Below are 23,115 nucleotides of genomic sequence, written 5' to 3'. Positions count from 1 at the left end.
GGCGCCGCGGGGCTCCGCGAGGCTTGGAGGACTGCACGCAGAGGGCCAACTTCTGTAGTGCTGCCCTCCGATGCCACCTCCCCGCTGGACCCGGCAGGTCTCACGGGTGAGTCCGCGGCTCCTCCTACCAGTCGTCGGAGGTTTGATGCCAGGTGGCCCTGTGTTCCAGGGGCCTACGCAGTTCGCGATTGTTCAGCCTGTACCACGCTGCAGATATCTGGCAGAAGGCGAGGTCGATTTGCTCTGGATTTTCGGCAGGGATGAAGTGCTGCGCTGGAATAGTGTAATTCCTGCATATTTGGTGATTTCGCCTCAGGATTGCAGCAATTAAACGGGATTCATGTGGGAGGTAACCAAGAGCTTACAGGGGAGCTGCCATCTTGGTTGGCCCTCTAGCGCCCTCTGTGATAAACTGATTGTATGCTTGAATCACGAAGTACATATAAAGCACTGGGCTTGGTGCTCTTTTCATTTTCCACAACACTCGCCTTAAAAGTAAATCACTCGTATTCATTAACCATATATATTAACCGAAACAACCTCAGGATTTGGATGTGAGGATACAATGTTTGGGACATTTGTCACTTCTTTGGGTCCAAAGGTTCTTCCTCCTCTCCGGAACCTCACTGAATTTGAGAATAGGGCTGAGAGGGGAAGCCATGTTTCAGGTAAGGATGTGTGTGCATCATTGGCTAATTACTGCTGCTGACAAGGGTCTAGGGCAGAGGTACAAGTCATAAACGGATGCGGCTGATCCATTTATAACAGAGAAAAGGAAGCAGAGATCCAGGCCATTTACCTTTTCTTTGAATGATAAGGAACATTAATATAGGAGTTCATCTTTCTCCAAGACAGCCTGAGTCCGATCAGGGAAAACATGAATTTGCCATTATGAAGATTTGATCCCATGGAAAAGGACCATGTTTTGGGCCATTATCATCATTTTCAGAGATGCTTTTAGTGTGGTTGATTCTGAAAGATAAAGACATATGCATGGAAATTCCGTCCATTCTATCCTGCTAGTGAATAGTGATAGACCCTACATAGCAGCATGTCCTTAGCAATGGCAGTCTGTGTGCAGCGTGCCATTTTGCACTTCTCTCTTATCTTCTAACATGGGCTGTTGTTTGAAATACTTGTTCACAAAAGGAACTGGAGACTGTTCTATCTTTCCAATACTTCGTAGTGTGAATTAATATGGCTGCCATGTATCCTCATGCTGTGCATAACCTCTCTTCCTTATAAAGGAACAATCTGCTTCACTTGTATAGTATCTGCCTTAGGAAGGGAGTTATGTTTTCCTGAAATGCTTTCTAAAACAAAAAATAGTTATATTTGATCAAAAAAGTGTTTTCTTGTTTGATAGATGTTGAGGAAGAAACACTTGTGGCAGCTGAACAATTGGTTAAAGAGTCCAGTTTTGTATTGAAGTCAATGCAGCCATTTTGGACCTCGTCTTTGACTGCATTCAAAGAAGGCAGGTAATACATTATTTGGGTATTTATACTTTTTAGTTAAACTTCGTAGAGCATTTTGATAGATTTTGTTACACTGAAAAGTGACAGAGGGAGATATTTTCTTCCTTTCCAAGAGCTGCATCTGCTTGTCCAAGCTCTGCCGAGTTCAGCACACAGCCTAGCTAAGGCACACAGCCACATTGTGCTTAAGCCTCTCGCACCCTCCTGTCTGGCAGAATGTTCTACCCTAAGTTGTGACATAGACGCTGCCCATTCCTGTATAAGCATCTTTCCTTCCTATCTAAGCTCTTCTGTTTCCCTGTATAGGACTAGTTATCCTGTCTGTGTAGGAAGTCCCACCGTAATCTATGACTTTCACCACCCCCTCCTGCGTGGTACAAAAGTCCTGCCTCACCTGCGACATCACTGTTGATCTGTAAATCATATCCCAAGACTGTATGTTGGACCCCTTTCGGGAGGAACACTGCCCAGATGGGCCCCAGACACCCAAAAGCCATGGCCTCCCTAGTATAGAGCCAGGAAGTGACTGCAATAGCTCTAGCTAGTAATTCCCTTTGCTCAAAGGAAATGTTGATGAGCTTCCTACTTTTCTTAACTGCTCCAAGATGAAGCACTACTCTTGGCATGACACAACGGTAGTTGTTGCCTGCTTCCTACAATTTGACAGCATCCTGGTGAGCTTCTAAAGCAAGTTAAAACAAGGCTCACAGCATAAATATGGCCACTCAGAGCATAGCAATGGGAATGCAAACTGAATATGATTAGAGCTTGTAAATTTAAGATATCAATTTTTTCAGTTTTTGTTTACAAAAATTAGAAAACATATAATACATCTCATACATATGGCCTTTTTATAGAATGAAAAAATCATATTGATGAGACATTCGCAAAACACCTTTCTTTACAGAAAGGAATAAATGGCCATCTCAAACAGATGAGGCGCATTCCTTGGTAGACAAGAGGAAAAAAATATCTATTACATTTACATTTAACAATTTATACTGCGCTGTCCTTGGATCCGGAGGTTTGAGGGCGCCAATATGTCATACAAACATGAAACATTAAAAGAAGAAAAGAGGATATAAAAATTAAGGTGACAGTTAAAGGCCATTGAAACAAATTTATTTAAAAAGCCATGTCTTGAGTTTACTTTTAAAAACATCAATAGATTTCAATTCCCTAAGCTCAGGTGGAAGTCCATTCCAGATTCTAGGTGCAGCATGTATGAAAGCTGTTTTACTGGCCCTGACAGTATTGCATTTTACAGATGTAACCAGGTCCCCATTTTGTACTTTCTTTTACAGCTGGCAAGGGTCAGGTGATCCTTATCAAGATCGTCGAGAAGGGATGTGTGGGAAGAAATAAGATGTGACTTCTGGAACCATACAGTGCTTGCTGTCAATAGTGTGGAGAGTTAGTGGCACGTTTCATCCTTTGCTAATGGAGGGGCTGAGCCATATGGCACTGGGATGAACAGCCACTACCTGATGTGCCTCCTCTCGAGTGGATAGAGAGGGATTCCCTCAACTAGTCTCCCCCGTCCGAGATGCAGTAATATAGTTTTCCTTCAGATAAAACCAGAATCTCATACAGCACTATAGGACTATGAATCTCAGAACCTACTGTCCTTGTCCGGGACAGTTCATGAAGTGGACCCAAACCATAACTGAGAACGCTTCTCATAAACAACTTGCCTGCATACAAGAGAAGTCGACCGCAGAACCCCTCATCATACAGGAAACCCACACATTTTTGCCTGATGAAAACCTGCAGCAGGAGAGTACCACAGAACCACAAACACACACAGGGAATTGCAAGATGGCGCAGGTGGTATAGCCATATTTAAAGGTGCAGTGCTAGTAATGAGTCAATAAGTCATTAAGGGAGTCAATTTACCTCCTAACCTATACGAAGATAATAGCAGTAATAGTATCAAGATCCAATTAAGAATCCAATGTCCAAGTCCAATCAGGGGATCAGATACGGACTGCCCAAGGAAAATACCAATTCTGGCCCAGTTTACAAAGATACCAACCAGCCAGAGTGCACAAGAGGGACTGAAGGAAGCCTGACAAGGGCGCAGCCGGAAGGAAGCGGTGCCGCTACTCTTTGCTCCCTTGGAAAATAGGCCAACTGGAATAAGGTCGCCTAACTGTAGAAGCTCTGCAAAATGCAAGGCAGAGAGCTTGGGACCCAGGCCAGGGGTGTGAAGGAGGTACAGCACAGCAAAGTTCTGCTGCAGAAACCTGCAATTAATTGGAAGGCTTGAGAACTGGGCTCTTCCAAGAGCATTCTGGCCCTACCGCAACAAAAAGAACACAGCACTGTACTAATAGCTGCCTGACAAGTACCCTGGTTGAGGGGAAGAAATACTTTTTATATCGGTAAGAGGCAAACGTGTGTGGTGGTGGGAAAGGAAGCCACCATTCAAAACCCACAGGTATGGGTAGGAAATAGTTCTCTTGCCTATGCTAAGGCAGTGTAGTAAGAAGAGGCTGTTGAGAAGTCTAGGAAATAGAAAGACTGTAGAGAGGTCTGGAGAAGAGAAAGATCATGGAGAGGCCTGACAAGTCAAGAGACTGCAGAGAGGTTGGAACTGTTAGTTCTCTATAGAGGGGATTCCCAGGGAAACATCTTTGTAGCCTAGGACTGGACATTGATAGATTAGATTTGTCTAACTCTTGTTGGCCAAAACCTAGAACATTTGATTTTTGAAGCATAGGATTTAAGAGTAGGTTTTAACTTTTATTGTTGGTCACACCCTTTTGGACTTTGTTTGATAGACTAAGGTGTCCCTGGAGGAACAGGGACTTTTTAAGATGGGGTGTAAGTCTTTAATGTTAATTGGGATTAGCATCCCAAGGTACTCAGAACAAGCTGGAGAGCCCCATTTAGTATTGTCCCATCCATGACACTGTTTTACAGATGTGTTCTTTATTTCTAAATTCTTACCCTAGTTCCTGTAGACCTTTTTTCCAAACCAAACCAGTACTTATTCAAAGTCCTTAACTCAGAATGTTTTCCTCTATTGTATTATTGCTCGACCACCCTAGCATAGCAAAACTCTCCCTTTTCTTTCCACTATGCAGTTTCTGTTTACCCCATTTTAGTCTACAGTGCCACATGTTTTGTATTGCAGTGACTGACTGTGTTCAGAACTTCTTGAAAAATGGGTCCTCGCATGGTGGGACTTTGGGAGTACTTTGGTGGTTTAGATTTTCAGAACCTGCACTATGCAACATTAATTAATTTTTTCACGAGCCCGTTGGTGCAAGTAATTGACATAATTTCAAAGAATGGCAGTGTTGACAATGGCTTTATCATGCTCAGAATTATTATTATTATTAGAATCGATGAAAGTTGAAACCGGTTCAACTCACACCGTTTCAACTTTCATAATTTCAGAGTACATGCATAACATAGCTGTTTTAATGATATTCTGTTTTTTATGAGCAGAGAAATGCTCCTACTTGTTACAGATGCTGCTTTGGGGGGTTGTAGGTACATTTTCACGGTGTATTACAAAAGCTATAGCTTAAAAGATTGCTTGCTAGAGGGACTGCAATGTCCAACATCGATTCTAGAAAAACAACTTTCTTTCATGTGATAAAGGATGCACATGTATTAAACGTTTTCTTTATGCTGTGTTTCTGTTTTTAAATTTGTAGCTGGTGTAGCTTCAGTGATGTGTGCCTTTTCATGGTGTTAAAGCTACTTCTAAAGTTTTACACAGTCGAATCGTCAGAAGCAGCACTTAAAGCCTTGCTTTGTTGCAGTGAGATCGCCACAAGCATTCTTTGCAGTGTCTTGCTCAGAAGTGACTACATGCTTATCTTTATGAGGGGTGCTTGGGCTATAAATGATGAGAAGCCATTTTTAATTGTTCTTTCTGTAGTCCTGCATACTATTTTGGGGGATGTATGTGTGGAAGAATGAAAAGTACAGAGCCAGGAGGTATAGCAGGTGGACACTCCTGACCATAACATAACACATCTTCCCCCTTTATACCAATTTGTAAAGAGTTGGACCCACTTCCATTTTCAATACATCAGTCTTTTAATTTGATAGATGTGGCCCTCAATGGAGGCCTCCGTTGACTTCTGGAAGTAGACTCGCCTCCTCCCTGTTTAATTCTATTAATGCCTTATACACTCACCTTGACAGATCGGTTATTCAAACAGTCATCACTACCAATTCTTATTGTGAAGCACCTCACTTCTGATGATATCAGACCAAGGGCCACACAAATTACCATCACAAGAACTTCCTTCTGACTGACATGATATGAGACATGTGTTCCACCTGTCCCCTTTATCTAGCCACACAAATCTCCTCTGTACTCCTTCACTCTTTGTACTTGAAAATCTCAACATGACTTTTCTAACCTCTCCAGGCAAGCACATATGCACCCAATCTCCTTTCTTTACATTGGCGGGTCTAGCTCCCCACTTGTAATCTGTGTAACGCTAATGATATTCCTGCTTCTCTTGCACCCTCCTTTCAAGGTCCTATCTTGCTGCATAATACCACTTGAACTCTCTTTCTTTACCTCACAACCCATCCTTGACACAGGTTGGTACAGGATAGCCATTCATGCAGGAGTTCAACAGGAGTTAATTCTGTCATACTATGTGCTGTGGTGCGATAAGATGAATGGTGTCTGAGTAATTCCGTCTAGAAATCTAAATTCTTTGGCAAACGCTTCTGCTGTAACTCCTTGAGTCTTCAATTAAATTGTTCTACCATTCCATTTAATTGAGGATAATACAAGGATATGCATCAATGTTTAATATAATGAGATGCTAGAAATGGACACATCGCACGTGACTTGAATTGTACTCCATTGTCTGGAACTATAGATTCAGCTGTACCTTCACTCACAAATGCTCTTCCTAGGAATCCAATTAAACTGTTCGTATTTACTTCTCATGTTGGTTGAACTAAAGATCTTTTGGAATAATAGTCCATCACACACACCACATACTTGCAATCATCCTGTTGCAATTGAAATGTTCCAGATATATCTATTGCTATTTTCTTCCATGCTCCTAAGCGTAGTTCTACAGGCATCATGGGACTTGCATGAGTCACTGCAGATTTGTCCTTTGATTGACATGGAGCACACATTTGCCCTCTACTGTCCACCTCAGCATCCATCCCTAAACACCAAAAATCTGCTCTTAATTTCTTTCTGATTCCGTTCATATCTGCGTTCCCTTTATGAGCAAGAATCCATCAATTTTGCACTTAATGATGGAGATCCTAACACTCCCCCTCTCATTATACAATCTCCCTTGTACACTCAAGTACTTTAGACACCTTCCCAAAAGTATTTAGTTCTCCCTTGAGATTTCTCTCAGGTGGCTATCCCTTCAAACTGAACTCCTTGACTTTAACTAAGATGTAATCTCTTTTGTGTGCCGCTATCCACCCCTTGTGGTGTGGGGGAGTAAAGAGTCAGACAAAGGGGTGGCATGTTTCAACAACATTTGATACCAGAAATAAAATAAGAACCTGCCTCTCCCTATCTATAGAGGATTATCTCTACCTAAACAAATATCAACTCGGTGCTCATTGTCAGGATGTTTGTCCAAATGAAACGTGTATGTCCTCTGTCCAAAAACCTACCCTAATTTATTTATTTGTTTATTTTTGCATTTATTTCAGCGTACAAAACCCTGAGGCATCTAGTCGCCAGTTACAGAAAGTGCATGGTACATTTAGCAAAAGTGCAAGAGCATGCATAAGTGTCAATGATAGACGTGATGCGTGTATACAGACTGGCACGCCTCCCCTCTTCATCAGGTGTGCAGACAAGCATATGAGATTAAATAGGTGTGTCTATGTAGACTGGGACAGCCTCACCTCATGGTACTGGGGGCTACATCAGGCATGCAGACAGGCATATGAGACTAAATAGGTGTGTGTATGTAGACTGGGAAAGCCTCACCTCATGGTACCGGGGGAGGGGGTCAACATCAGGTATGCAGACAGGCATATGAGACAAAATAGGTGTGTGTATGCAGACTGGGAAAGCCTCACATCATGGTATGGGGGCTACATCAGGCATGCAGACAGACATATGAGACAAAATAGGCGTGTGTACGCAGACTGGGAATGCCTCGCCTCATGGTACGGGGCTGCATCAGGCATGCAGACAGGCATATGAGACAAAATAGGTAAGCGTAGCCAGACTGGGAAAGCCTTGCCTCATGGTATGTGGGGCTACATCAGGCATGCAGATTGGCATATGAGGCAAAATAGGTAAGTGTATGCAGACTGTGAAAACCTTGACTCATGGTGCAGGGGGCGACATCGGTGTACAAGTCGATATCATGAAACAGTGTTGCGAACAGGCTGAGTAATCAAGGTCAGGAAGAAGGGAGTTACAGAGAGAAATCAGCAGTACGAGAAAGGGGAGAGGAGAACAGGTACAAGGAATATTTAAGCGCATGAAATATTGATTGGTTGCCCAATAAACAACTAAGGCTTACACAGACAATCTTCCATTCCGCCGAGTAGAGGGGGGCCGGTTGTCTCTTCCATACTAGCAATAACCTGCATTTTTACAGGTAATGTTACTACAGGCCAGCAAGCTTCACGCGAGGCAGGGCACCGTGAAGCACCAGCAAAGTCTGGTAAAGTAAATACGTGGCAGCAACTGTCTGATCGAGATCACGGTTCATAATAGTTGTTGCAGCTAGTCATAACACGAACATATAGGCGAGTGGCAGCAATGAGGGATTACCTAGGAAGTGCGCCCGGCGGCGTGCAGCAAGGGTGGACATTGTAGGGCAGGGAGAGGCAGTCAGGAGGGTTGGGTAGGCACTCTAACCCTACCACTCAGAGGAGTTGTTAGGGTGGGCTGAGGGGGTTATAGCCCCCGGTCTGTTGGTTGTAGCCCCGGATAGAAGCTCAGGGGCTGCAGCCAAAAGGCTAGCTAGCCCTGACAGGCCCGATATTAGCGTAGCCCCGTATCTTTTCCAGACCTAGCAAAACCCCTGCTATGTCATACCTCCTGTCCCACGCACTCCTGACAATCATATCTCCCCTGCCCGAGACCTTGGAATCCCAGTTGCTCGCCCCTCTCCCCCATTCCATCACTTTCCCATTCCACGGTCCGGGACTCACATGTGCTCTCCGCTGCCCTGCCTGCAGGAGCGCACCTCATGGGAAACAGAACACTTTCTAAGTTACGCCCTTTCTTACACTGGCAACTTCTTTGGCATCTGGCAGCCCGGAGAATCCGCGTTGGACTTCCGTGTTGCGTGACAGCCGTCGCTCGCTCACTTGACCCGGTAGGCCGGACACGTGACGCGACGACGCGTCACAGGGTAACGCCAGTACCGCGAGTATTTAAACGCGGATTTCCGTATACTAGCTGCTTCACAGCTGTTACTCGTAACCTGTTTGGCGTCACACGCTTCTTCTTGTTGGATACCGGATACCTTGGTTTTTCGACTCGGCTTTGTTACACGGATTATCGTTGGAATTCCCTTTTGGCATCAACTTACCCTGGATGTTCACTGACCACGGATTGTTTATCGGACTGCCACACGGAACTTCCCTTTGCATCGGGTAACCTGGACTTCATGTTTTGGAACCTCATAGCCTGGTTACGTTCTTGACATCAGGTGGACACTACACTATACCACTCCTGGATGCTCCAACCTGAGTGGTGCTGCATCGTGAGTCCCGGAACCTTTACCTCCTAGGTTTACAGTCCTTCTTCAGTCATCCCTGGTAAGCTCTTGTCACGTTGTTTGGTATTGCTGCTTACTTGATTGCTTGGTACTTAACCATTGTTTTCTTGCAGCGGATTGGGTTCTCCAGAGGTTTGTGGTTCCGGAGTGACATCTCCACCTGTGGCCTCAAGGGCTGCACAGGGAGTGATTTTGGTCCTCGGCACTTGGGGAGTCCACAAAAGTCTCTTCACTTCGTCCCAAGGGCTCCTGAAAGCTTGCTTTACAGTTCCAGCAATTCCTCCCTGCCTTATGACGTTATGAAGATTACCTCCATACAGCTTTTGTTTTCTAGTATCCTAGTTGGTGTATCACTGTGACGAGGGAGATTCCTCACAATGCACTCTTGACTCTTAGATCTTTGGACATTTCACTGTGATGAGGGAGATTACTCTGCATGCTCTCTTGGCTCTTGATTCTCTGGATGTCACTACTGTAATGAAGGAGATTACTCCCAAGGTTCCCTTGCCTCTTGATTCTCTGGGTGTCACTGGAGTTACCCCAAACCACTACTGGGTCTCCCGCTGTTCCCGTTACCTGTAGTGTGTCAGGACTGCGTTGCCGGTTCTTCCTCAGGTGATGGGCTGACTTGCTTTGCTTCAGCTTTCCTCCTTCCTCTCCGCTCCCCGCTTCGACATTGCGGCTCAGCTGAGACTTGGGCCACACCGCTGCGGCGCAGTTGAAGGAGCACACGGTCTACCTCCCCGAAGTCACACCAACCCTGGCTTCTTTCTTGCTCTTCCACTGGTCAGGAGTTCAGCTGTCATGCAGTGCTCCATCGATCGCTTCATGATTTTCCCATCACTGTGGAACAGCGTTCTTGCAGCTTTGCATTTCCAGGTTCGAACTTCCCGGGCTGGGCTGGCTTCACGCTGGCTGCTCTCACTTTTCCTCAATCCTATCACGCTCTTTACTTCCTGTGGCTGGATTCTCCCCAGCGTAAAGTCAAAATCCTTCTTTACTGTTGTTGAGGTAATCTTTTTCTCCTTGGGGCCAACTCTTCTCAATACTATGGTAAGGCAACCTGTTATTACTCTTGAGGTCTCTTTGGCACTTCTTCGTCTGGATCATAGTAATTTGTGGATCAAAGTGGGAAGAGACATTACCATAACAGACAATAGTATTATCGAGGATTTCTGACAGGGTTTGGTTCCGAAGGGAAAAGTGTGGGTAGGGAGTTCCTTCACGGAACGGGAGTCCTTATACCCAGGAGGGAATCTCTCTCTGCAAAGTCCTACTTTCCACCACCGCTAGGGGGACTATTGGGTAGCAGCCTCGGCTTCCTAGTCTCACAGGTAAGGGCCCCCTCTGATATGGCTGACTCCTCCACTCGCGACCAAAGCCACCTTATTCTGAGTCACAGTGATCACTCATCGGGCTACTGGCAACCTGCTTCTATATTGTTCCTTCCAGGTATATATTCGATTGTATAACTTATTTTTATGTAGTTGGGTTACACATTTTTGCAACCTCGCTGTCAATTCTCGACCTCCCAGTGCTAAAACATGAATGCGTGGCTGGTCCTGATTGCGAACTCTGTACCCCAAATGAACATCCTAAAATGCTCAGCTCCCCACATAGACGAGAGATAGTGTTATTGATGCATACTGTACTATTTTGAGGGACTATCCCCTCACTTTGTGATAGGGTGACTCTAACCCACAGCTACTTGCAACCACACTTAGCACACATTCCTTGCCGGGTTCAAATCCCTTAAGAAGTTATGTTATGTTATGTTAGCGAGATTTGTAGAGCGCAAGCATGCCATAAGGCATATTGGCGCTGAGGGAAACAGAGGAGTTCAATAGGATAAGAGTAAGGTGCGCTCTAGAATAGTATAGTGTTCAGTTTCCGCCGAAAGGCAAGATCAACAATCCTCCGTAAATCAAGAGGAAGTTTGTTCCAGGCTTTAGCCGCCACCACAGAGATGGCCCGCCCCCCAATGCGGACACGCCTAATCTGAGGGACGGCTATCAAAAGGGTAGAATTGAAGGGGAGCGCGGGTGGGACAATAGCGCAAAAACTTTGCTTGCAGATTCTCCGCTCCAATACCATAAAAAGCTGGATGTACCATACACATGGATTTAAACATACTCCGGGCTGCCACAGGGAGCCAATGTAACTGTCTCAACAAAGGGGGCACGTGTGTTCCAAATGGAGGGCGAAGAATGGATCTTGCCACTGCATTTTGGAGAAGCTGAAGTCGCCTGAGCAGATACAGAGGCTGCCCTAGATAAAGTGAGTTACAATAATCAACTCCGCTCAAAACTAGGGCACCTACCACAGGAGCTTGGCCAGCAGTGGGAATGAAAGGAAGGACCTTCCTCAAGACCCGGAATTTTAAATGGCCGGTCTTGCAGACTGCTGGCACTTGCTCATCCATAGTCAGGGAGCCAGCAATTTTTATTGCCAGGTTTCTGACTGACAAAACAGGTGTCGGAAGTGGACCAAGGGAAGGGGCCAGAAGTCATTAGTCCAGAACAGATGGGGGGAGGAGGTCCCTACAACCAGGACCTCAGTTTTACTAGTGTTTAGCTTCAGCCAGTTTGAGGTCATCCATCCCCCTAGCTCCTCCAGGCACTTCCTCAGCCGGGCAGCTGTGTCTGACTGAGACAGGTCCAGACGAACCAGGATCTGGGTGTCGTCCGCATAGGAATAAAAACAGAACCCCTGGGATTGAAGAAGAACCAGCAAGAGTCTAATGTAGACATTAAATAGAATGGGAGACAATGCTGATCCCTGAGGGACCCCACATACAAGAGAGATGGGAGCCGACCGAAACGGGGGGAGAGATACTGATTGTGAGCGATCAGCCAAGAAGGCCGAGAACCAGTCCAGAACTTGGCCGGACAAACCAGCATCAGATAGCCAGGGTAAGATGGTCAACAGTGTTGAAAGTCGCCGACAGATCTAATAGCAGGACGGCTCCGACACCACCCTGTTCAACCAAGCATGCTAGATCATCGAGTACTGAGTTCAGGACCGATTCGGTGCCCCTTCCTGGCCGAAAGCCTGATTTAAACATATTGAAATATTGAGAGGACTCAATAAAATTAGACCGGAGGGGAGATATCAGAGCTTCCAGAATGGCAGTAAGGAGATGGGACGATAGTTGGCAAGTACTTCAGGATCCAAGGAGGGTTTTTTTAATAGAGGAATAACCAAGGCATGCTTAGGTGAGGAAGGGATCACACCAGTGGTGAAAGAGAGGTTCACAGCAGAAGTGATGTGGGCAATCAAGTCGGCAGAAGTTTCCTTTATAAGGGCCAATGGTATGGCATCTGCAGGAGAGGCAGACTTTAAACGCTGGATAGCTGAAAGAATAGCGGCGTGAGAGAAGACAGGAAAGGTTCTACATGGACCCTATCAGCAATAGAAGCACCAGCCTTCTCATTTATGGTGTCTCTAATAGCCGATATTTTGTTCACAAAGAAAGTTGATAGAGAATCGCATAACGCCTGGGAGGACGGCACAGAGAGGCAGCATGACATTGGAGTAGAAAGTGACTGAACTAAATCAAAGAGGGCATTGGGTTTATTTAGGGCCTCCTCCACCGTGGTGCTAAAGTAAGCTTTCTTTGCGTTAATAATAGCTTCATGGTAGGAGCGGGGGGCGTGGCCAGCACGCGTGCTGTAAGGACAGGCTCCTGCGGAGCTCCGTTCCGAGATCCTTGCAAATCGAGCTAATATCGCTATAACTGGTCTGCAAACTTAAAAAATGGAACAACATCGAAGGGGAACCGTTTACCGACACTGGACAGGGAAGGCTTAAAACGCAAAGCTGGATGCTGAGCCCCTGGGACCCACAAGATGGTGGCGCCCACCGCGGAATAAGAACGAAGCACGGGGGCCTAAATTATCTTGCGGAGCGCGACAACAAAGCACTCTTTCCCGCACCGAAGCCGACGGGGCGGGCCACTCGTTCCCCAGCTGCAGAGAAACCACAGGGACTGAAATTCGAGCCCAGCGATACCGGCGCCGAAGGCACTCTGGGGAGCCGTCGCCACGGGAGGAACGAGGGCCGGAGAGACGCACTCATGGTGCAGTCGAGCGGAGCTGATGGGAAGATTGTAGAAAACAGCGGGCGCAGTGTGCCAGCATATAACACAGTAAGTGAGGCGGAAAAGAAGCAGGGACCCCCCCACCACTCAGATTTGGGGCACGGATGCGGGTGCGCGACGGACCCCACCCCACACGGCTAACCAATAAGCGGGGGCGGCTCACTTGGCCCACGGACCTGCTACCCTCCGCCCAAAGACACAAAGACCATAACGCAAACCAAGAGCCGCAGGGAAGGCCTGCACAGCTTGCGGAACCGGACCAGGCATAAGAGACTGTGGGACCGGACACCGGGGATGTCTCCCCCCCAAATATAAACCGAAATTGGTTACGATGGATTCCTTCACGACAGTCAGACCCCAAAGACGATCACAACAAGACCGGGAGACCTCGGAAGAGTCGCCTCAACAAGAAGAGGACCTCAAACACACGCAAGTCCTGCAGGCAATAGCGGCCCTCCGCACATCAGTCGAAGGGAAGATAGAGGAGGTGAAATCGGACATACAGCTCATGCGTCAGGACGCCCGAAACCTAACTGAAAATGTCACGGCGATAGAAACTACCCTGCAAGATGACGTGGAGAGTACCCAAGATCTAAGGATAAAAGTCCAAGACTTGGAACAAAAAGTGGCAAGGCTGGAGGCGCGCTCTGAGGATGCCGAGGGTCGAGCCTGTCGAAATAACATTCGTATACTGGGGGTTCCAGAGGACTTGGAAGGCCCAGACCCGACAGAATTTATCGAAACATTGCTACAACAGGAAATTGGTCCAGGAAACCTCACCCAGGGGTTCTCCATTGAAAGAGCCCACAGATCTCTCCAGAAACGCCCTCCACCCGGCTCACACCCGCGCCCAATCATTGCCAAAACTTTAAACTTTCGTGACCGAGAAACTATATTGTGGTACTCCAGAGAAGGTGGAGAGATCAAGAGGAAAGACTCGACAATAGTCATGTACCCAGATTATACCCCCACAGTGCAACGAGCAAGGAACTCCTTCATCCCAATAAAGGCCCAATTACGAAAGCTCAGCCTAAAATACATGTTGCTCTACCCGTCACACCTCATAATTCTGTACAAAGGAAGAGCGATATTTCTGGAGACCCCCAGCCGCAGCAAACATGTGGCTCGAACATAATAACCTGGCTGATGGCAAGGAGGAACCACCACGGTCAGACTTGGGCTGACTACGCACCCGCCATGGCAAGAAGAGCAAAGCGATTCCCCCACACGAATACAGACAGCAGACAATTGAACTACAATTGAGTCCTACTGTGATGTAAGCCAGATCGGACAGGAGCTCGGAGGACCACGCAAAATAAAAGAAAGGTGACCCACCCCACCGGAATCTGTGCAGGCAATCCGCCTACACACTACCTGATCCGGAAGGCCAGGAGTGGCCTGGCAGGCTCGGGACCCCATGAGCGCTGCAAGTTGAAAGCAACTGCTAGGGGCAGTTCGAGTTGTTTTTTGTTTGTTTTCCCCATTCACACAATGGGAGTTACTCAAGTTAAAAAGTCTCCAACAGGTGTAACAGGTGGTGCTGGGAAGGACGCACACGGAGGGAAGAAGCCAAAAAGGGGTGAGCGAACGGAAGAGGTTGGCGGTTGCTGGACTGAAGCAGTGGAAATCCTATTAACCCACCATGGCAACTAGAATAAAAATAATGACTTGGAACGTGAGGGGCTTGGGAACTTACCTACGCCGGAACAGAATCAAGTCCTACTTGAACAGAAAGGGAGTGCAAATAGCACTGTTGCAGGAGACACATTGCACGGCGGACTCTCTGGCCAAATTAGGCGAGCATTGGGGAGGACAAGGAATTGGAACCACCTACTCCAAATATGCCAGAGGAGTCTACACCTGGATTCAGCCCCAACTCCCATTCCATTTTATTAAGACTGAGATAGATCCGGAAGGCAGGTTTGCATTACTGTGGGGTGCCGACTAGAACAGGAAGAGGTATGTATAGTGAACTCCTATCTTCCCAACACTAATATTCCGGCACATCTGAACTCAATGTATCCCAAAATCGCCCCATACAGGCACGGCATCTTTTTTTGGGCAGGGGACTTCAACTGTGTATGAGATCCCAACCTTGATAGGTCCCAGCCCCACCCGAAAGGTCCCTCAGCAGCCACGGTAGACTTATCCCTATTAATAGACGGACTAGATCTTGCTGACACATGGAGGGAGCAGCACCCCAACACCCGGGGATACTCATACTTCTCCTCCCCACATGACCTTCATACAAGGTTAGATTACGTTTTCATTAGCAAAGAACACCTGTCACAAACAGATAGTGCACAACACCTAGGGAGAACCATCTCAGACCACTCACCACTTCTAGTAGAATGGAACCACGCTGTGGAGAATGCCGATTGACGCCCTGGGTGCTCTGGCATTCAGGGAGGAGCTGCACGACTGTATAGATAACTTTAAAGAGGTAAATACCGGAAGTGTCGACCACCTGAGCACGATGTGGGACGCCCTAAAAGTAGTGATAAGGGGGGAAACTATAATAAAAGCGGGAGGTATTAGAAAACAGCTGCGAGGCGAACTAGACCAGTGGGAGCAAGAGATTGAGCAATTTGAGGCCACCTCGTCCTCCCTAGATTCCTGTACAGGTTCCAAAATGTACATTACTACATCAATGCTTCCTTTTTCCGCCTGCTAGAAGTGATACTCCGTGATTTCCTATGGGGGAAAGCAAGACACAAGATAGCACTCACCACCTTGGTCCTACTGCGTAGCCAGGAGGGAATTCAACTCCCAAACTTCGAGAAATATTATTTGGCAGCGCAACTCAGTTTTGTGACCAAGTGGCTGGCAGACGACACCACATCTGAGATGCCCCTGCTACAACCCTTGGTCTCCCCGATCCATCTGAAGGAACTTATTTGGGCCCCCAGCCACCTGATGCGAAATGCCCCCTTCTTGGCTACCATAGGGTGAAAAGTATGGCACAGAGCAGAGGCACTTGCCCACGCAAAGCATCACTACTCCCCAGACATACCAATGATCTCGGACCTATGCAGATCCGACATGGACCTGCAACACCTCAGACGCTGGGAAGAAAAAGGGATATATACGTGGGGAGACCTATACGACGATGGCACCTTTAAGGAATTTGAAACACTACAGGAGGAAGCTGGAATCCACACAGGCCAGTTTCTGTGGTATCAAAGAATACGGACTAAAGCACGAAACAAGTGGAGGAACCGGAATCAAACTCTCTGATCACACTATTGTACAGCTTGGCAGAGGGATGGAGACCAGTGTCCCAGATCTATGGCCACTTGAGTGACACCCCCAACCCACGAAGTGCCGATCTGAAAAGAAGATGGGAAACGGACATGGGCCGGGAAATGGCAGATGGAGAATGGGAGAGGGCTCTTGCGTACCCTGAAGCAGTCTCCAGAAACCACAGATTTAGACAAATACAACTGAACCTGTTATACCGAACATATTTAACCCCATCCAGGCTGGCGAAATTCAATAAATCACCACACTCTGTCTGCATCTGGTGCGGAGAGAATAATGCGGACCTGATTCACATGTTCTGGTCGTGCACCAAAACACAGTCCCTGTGGACCACCGCACAGCTGACAAGTGAAAAAGCAGGGTTGACTAGGTAAAAGTGGACCCCGACGAATGCCTTCTGGGAACGTACCCCAGGCCGGCCAAACTTAAACACCTGGCCAAATTAATGGATATCATGTGCATACTGGCAAAAAGGTCAATTGCAATGTCCTGGAAAAAACCCGCAGGACCCCAACAAAAGGTATGGCACAGAGAATTGGAACGTTGGGTGCAAGCTGAAACAAAGGCATGGGAAGACAGTGTTGCCAGGTCCACGGACACCTCGAGCATGACCCTAACGGCCTGGAAAGAACTCACAGGATGCTTGTTTCACCCCTCGGATGACAAGCCCCCTTGAACAAGAACAAACCTATGGAAAACAAATTCACAACCAACATCACAGGACCCTGAGAGCAACTAGCCACAACTTCACTGGGTCCTCACAAGCTCAAGTCCCCTCTCCCCGCTCCCCCCGGCTTGCTCAACTCCCTCTGAACCGACAGACTGCCCTGCCATGAAGGAAGGAGCACTTGGAGACAGTTAAAGTTGAATTGTTAAATGTTATGTTAATGTTTTATTAAGAAATGCTTATTATTTTCTAACTATGGACATATCTTATGTCATGCAAATGTAAAAATGATAAATGCCAATAAACAAATTTAAAAATAAATTCATGGTAGGAGCAAAGGGTACTATGAAAGCGAGTTTTAACTTTGCACGAGTATGTTGCACGCCATTGCCTCTCAGCTTGTCTACACTGGAGTTTAATGGCTCTAAGTTCCATGGAAAACCAATGTTCAGAGGGGCGACTTCTTTGTTTGCATAGTTTCATAGGGGCCAGTAGTTTAGCCGTAGCTGTGCTAGTGAGGTGAGTAGAGGGCATTTGGCAGTCTGTCCACAGTGAGCAAGCAAGGAAGTAGCCAGCTCAAGGTTGCTAACCCCACCCCAGCTACGTTTGAAGATGGCTGGTTTCGGGCAAGGGGAGGGAGGGGACTTAAGAAGACATGAAAAAGGCACAAATGGTTTGACCAAGCTAAAGGGCTTGGGAAGGAAGTATCAATGAGGCTATACGGGGCAAGAATAAGGTCCAAAATATTGCCATGTGCGTGGGTAGGATCTTTAACCCTCTTTGGGAGGCCTAAATCTAACATAGTGGCCATAAAGCTAGCCACTTTATCCTACAGTAGACGGGGTCAAGGGCAGATTGAAATCACCAATAACTGCCAGATCATGATGATCTGAAGTTCAAGTATAGGTGCAGGAAACGCTGTGCAGAAAGTACTATCTGTGCCTGGTGGCCAATATACCATAAGAACAGAGAGAGTTTCATTTGAGGAAACTGTAATACGAAACAAAAAGCACTCCATTTTGAGGAAATGATTGGGGACGGTGCACAGCACCTCGTATTTAGTTTTGTGAATCAGGGCAACACCACCACCAGGATGGGGTGATACACGGTCTAAGTGAGCCACAGCATAATTAGGAGGTAAGGCCTGTACGAGAGCAGGGCCAGACGAATCTCTCAGCCATGTTTCAGTAATAAACATAAGCTCAAGGTGATTTGCAGATATAAGATCATGACAGTGCATAGAATGCGCGACAAGTGAACGCGTGTTCAATAGACCACATTTCAGGGCAGCCTGTTGCTTAGTGGTGTCAGTGGTAGCAAGGGGCATAGTGAAACCCAGGGGCCATCTAGTGTCCACAGGGGCAAGTGAAAGCAACGTTTTGCGCTCCCACATGCACAGTAACGTACCGGCAGCATCACGCATACCCTGCACAGATGGGCTTGCCTTTAGCATGCCCGCTGTGCCCTTCGGCTGCGCAGGCAAGTTCCTCAGCACATAAATGCCGGGAGGCACTCGGAGTGACGCAGGAACCGCCCACTCGAAGTGCTAGAGAGGGGACTGTTCAGAACAAACGTCTGTAAAAGAAACAGACCAAGATTAATGTCGAGGTCCAACGTAAAAGAAGTGCAACGGCAACCACACACGCTCAGATTAGAAGGTCGTAGCACACAAAATAATCAGTTAGCAACACAGTATTAAAATCTTATTAAGCCATCATGTTTCCCAGCACAGAGGCTTTAAAATGGTGGTCCCAGGGGGTCCACCATTGTCCTCGTCTGACCTCTGCCTTCACCCTCTGGAAGCACTTCTCTTCCTCTTTTAACCACTCACATTTCTCCCCTTTTCATAACTGCCTCGAAGGTTCTATTTTGCGAGCAAATGATTGCACAAATCAGGAATACAATTCTTCTAGTCGCGAAAAAAGAGCACAGCTGCTCTACATTTACTGGACTAGGAGCCTTTTCAGTGGCATCCACATGGTCTGGTTTAGACTTTGTCCGCTCTCTAGATATACAGTTCGATTAGTAGTCAACTTCTTTGACTCGAAACCGGTCTTTGTCCGCTCGCAATGTCATACCTTTCCCTTTTAATACCTTCAATACCTGCTTTAATAGCCGAATCACGTTCTTCTCTGTTACTCCCATGTACTAATATGACGTCCTGGAATGCTGCCGCACCTGGAATGTCTTGAAGCAAAATATGCATTAGTCTTTGAAATCCAGATAATGCACTTGCTAGCCAAAAGGGCATTGTTTTGAGTTAAAATAAGCCATTTGGAGTTGTAAACGCTGCCAATGTTCTAGATGGCTCATAAAGTCTCACTTGATATGCTCTCGTCATATATAATGTGTGAAAGACTCGTGCTTCACCTAATAGTCCCCGTGTTTCTTGCAGATATGGCAGCAGAGGAGTCTGCCACTACAAACGCATTAAAGTTGCGTAAATCCACATACATTCTTAGGTTGCCATCTTATTATTTTTTTTTTGTCTTGTCAATACCACCGGCGATACCTGTTCTGCACTTTCCATTGCTTGTATTACTTTGTTTGAGAATTCAGTAAGTTCTTTCCTTACATCAATTGGTATTTTCCACGCCTTGCTTCTGACTGGAAAAACAATATCCCTTAACACTATTTTGTGCACAAAACTCTTCAACACCCCCAACTGTTTCCTAAACACTTCTGTATATTTTCCAAATAACTTGCTCACTCACACACAACACATTTTCCTTTTCTCCTGGATGCAATCTCATATGTAATTTTCCCTGGTGAATCCAACCTAGGATTGGCGTACTTGAGCGGCAACATAAACCTTTGCTCGTGTGCTACGATACTTCTTCCTAATTGTACAGTGAACAAAGTCTCATAAATCTATTTTTCCATGTCTGATTTACATATTTGCACTCTCCAAAAATCTTTCTAAAATCTTCTAAACCTAGTATTATTTAATTGGAACATGAGTCTGCCATTACTTTATTTTCACAACCATTAAATGACATTAGACACAATCTCCTCTATCGCTCATTAATGTCTTCTGACTTATACGCCATGAGAAAAAAGATTGTCCTTCTCGTCTTCTCCTTGCATCAACGTAATGTGAAAAGTCCAGGGAATATTTCCCCTATCCCCGGGGGGAGCCACCATTTCAGGGACTATGGAGCGGAGCCCGCTAAGCCTAACACCTCCTTTGATACAGGGCAAGTGGTATTCAACTGGCGGTGACCTCCCCTGGTTGGGGACAGGCAATCCCTAAATAGGGATATCAATTATTCTCCCAAAACCCCAGGAATCTGATAGCTTTGTGGGTTACATGATCGTTAACTTGTATAATGACTTAATAGTTCACACACCAATGGCTGGTATGGTTTCTGCTTCCTTTCAGGCACCATCTTCAACCTGATGGAAAGTGGGCAGAGAGTGCACTCCCTCGTTGTATGGAAGATTAGAGACCAATCAGCAGTGAACCAGAGGAAGAGAGTAGCATGAGGAGGTACAGACACAAACAATGCTTGCGAAGCGGTGCAAGTAGAGAAACCTACACCTGGGAGGAGTCAGGGAGAGAGAGAAGCAAACACACTCCTGGCATGGTGGGCCCAAGCAGAGGCAGGCTCACGGAACATCTGGCTCCCCTGCTGAGACGGGGACCGAAGAAGCCATAGCCTCGGAGGGCAGGGAACCCACAAGCTGTTGGGTGCCATGACAGACCGATGCTGAAAACCCATAGGAAGGCTGCAGTAAAGGAGCATCAGCTCTTACACATGCAGAACCATTGAAAGAAACCTTAGCAGAGAAGTCGCATTGCCTGACCTGAACGCTGACGTGGAGGAGCACCGCAAGGAAAGACAATGTACGCAGAAGTTTCTAGGAAGGAGGCGGAAAAACCAAAACAAATTCCAAGGTAGGGAGAATGCAAGCAGACCTCAAAGTGGTTTGGAACTAAGTTACCCCAAGGTGGTCTGTGAGCAACCAGATCCCAAACCATAATACGAATAAAGTGAACCCAAGCCGTGGTACGAACCACAAGGCGCCAAGCTGGGTGAGAACAAACATGTAAGAGGCCTGACTCCAGCATGGGTTGAGAGATGCCGAATTACATGAAGGGGGTGCGAAACCGAGACCCCAGGGAGGTATGCAATCCAGAAAGCAGTTAGGTGTGGGAAACACCACGAGGTTCCTAGATGGTAACCCGAGGGAAACGACCGAATGAGGCCCCCGAGGGAGAAAGAAACAAACCAAGTACTGATAAGTAACCCCACAAGGGGTAGTTGGGAGAGACATTTGCTTGTGCCTTGAATGGAACTGTGCTATCGAGCGAGAAGCCCTTTTCTTCTTTCTTTTTATTTTTTTATTATTGATATAGTTGATTAATCAACTTTTCAATATATCTATACAAAAACATTAAATATTTTAAAATGATACAATTCATCATAAAAATAAAAATGACATTAAAACATTCAAGCAAATGGTATTAAAACAACACAATATCAAACAAAGGGGTAATACATGGCAAAATAAGAAACCTTAATGTTTACACAAATTATTTCTACATTAGGGAACTACATAGTCCCTCAATTGAACTTAATATTGAATGTGTATTGATCTTCCAAGTTTGCAAGATAAATCCAGTGCTTTTTCCATCTTTTCTTTGCATAGGTGCACTTTTAAACCATTATCATAATGAATACTAATCAGATAATTCATTAATTCTGCCACCGGTCGTAATTATCAACATTACAGTTCTCATCCATTGTCCTTATTGTTGAACTCCCTTCTAGGTACAATTAAGCATTCTTGCACATATAATCCCCTTAGTCAATTCAGAACTTTGTCACAGTTTCCCATTGTCCATTTAAATCTTTCATTATAAGGAACATCATATAGATTCTAGCATCTTAGAAAACATCTCATACTGCGTTGTCTTCTAGTGATTCCGACATGATGATCAAATCACTAGTATCTAGTTTAAGTGAGATGAGGAAAAGTATTATCGCAACTCTTATTTTAGTCACGTCAGTATTATATAAGTGGTGCCATAGATTTTCTGCTGTGAAACATCTATATCCTTCAAACTGATGTTTAAAATGTGTAATTCTGCCTCCCAACATGGACGAGCACGTAGTTACCAAGTGTAACAGGGTCTCAAGTTCAAAAGCAGCAAATGTGTTTGTTTGCAGGGATTAATTTCCATTTTACTAGAACATAATTTGTGTGCCAAACATTTAACCTGAATCTAATAAATAGATCTCGATATTTGCCTCCTGGAAATTTAATTATATATGATTCTGGGGTTTGTGGTTTTTTGACTAGGGTCTTTCAGACACTGACCACGAGTATTAGTCCAATCCCAGATCATGATCTTCTCTTTTGCCTTATTTGGGTTTAATATAAGTAACTCATCAGAAACATCAGCCTCAATCAAAACTCCTGAACCTTCAACCGTCATGTACTCATTATTTTGTGTCTAGTTGTCTCTTTGTACTTAGATAAGACATCCAAGATAGAGTTAGGTTTACTACTCATAATGCACTTCCTGTGTAGGCTACATCATTTCCACATGTACATAGAATATAGCGATGTGAGGCCCAGTTCATAACGTAAAATACACATAGGTACAGATTTTGGCAGGTTCAGCATCTTTTTCCAAAGGGACCTTTTAATTAGCTTCCAGAAGAAGTCTCTGCGCCAATTTCTTAACTCTGCACCATATATTACAGTGGAATTGCTTTCTGACAATAAAACATCAGTACTGGTGATAAAGAGAATCTTCCAAATGTATTGTTTAGGATTCTCGCCTGAGCAACAGCTGTTTGCATCTTGCTTTTGACTTCATTGTACTATGGGACATCTGATATTAGGTGATTATTAGTAAGGCCCAGGTACTTGTTTTCTGATACAATTGCCAATGGA

At 45.8% G+C, this 23,115-nt stretch overlaps 1 protein-coding gene across 6 annotated transcripts in view; it reads left to right on the top strand.

The window, feature by feature from the left end:
* The window catches only part of ERMARD (ER membrane associated RNA degradation), a 1,617,289-nt gene that overhangs the window by 764,584 nt on the left and 829,590 nt on the right, over nucleotides 1-23,115 (top strand). For all 6 annotated transcript variants that reach the window (XM_069607434.1, XM_069607436.1, XM_069607435.1 and 3 more), the window contains one exon: nucleotides 1,367-1,481. In XM_069607434.1, coding sequence (XP_069463535.1) covers nucleotides 1,367-1,481 — 115 coding nt within the window. The remainder of the gene's footprint in view (nucleotides 1-1,366; nucleotides 1,482-23,115) is intronic.

This window comes from Ambystoma mexicanum, chromosome 4q (genome assembly GCF_040938575.1).
Source record: "Ambystoma mexicanum isolate Mex_15411 chromosome 4q, UKY_AmexF1_1, whole genome shotgun sequence".
Classification (NCBI taxonomy): Eukaryota; Metazoa; Chordata; class Amphibia; order Caudata; family Ambystomatidae; genus Ambystoma; species Ambystoma mexicanum.
The sequence above is the reverse complement of the archived record's forward strand: the minus strand, read 5'-3'. Positions and strand labels throughout refer to the sequence as shown.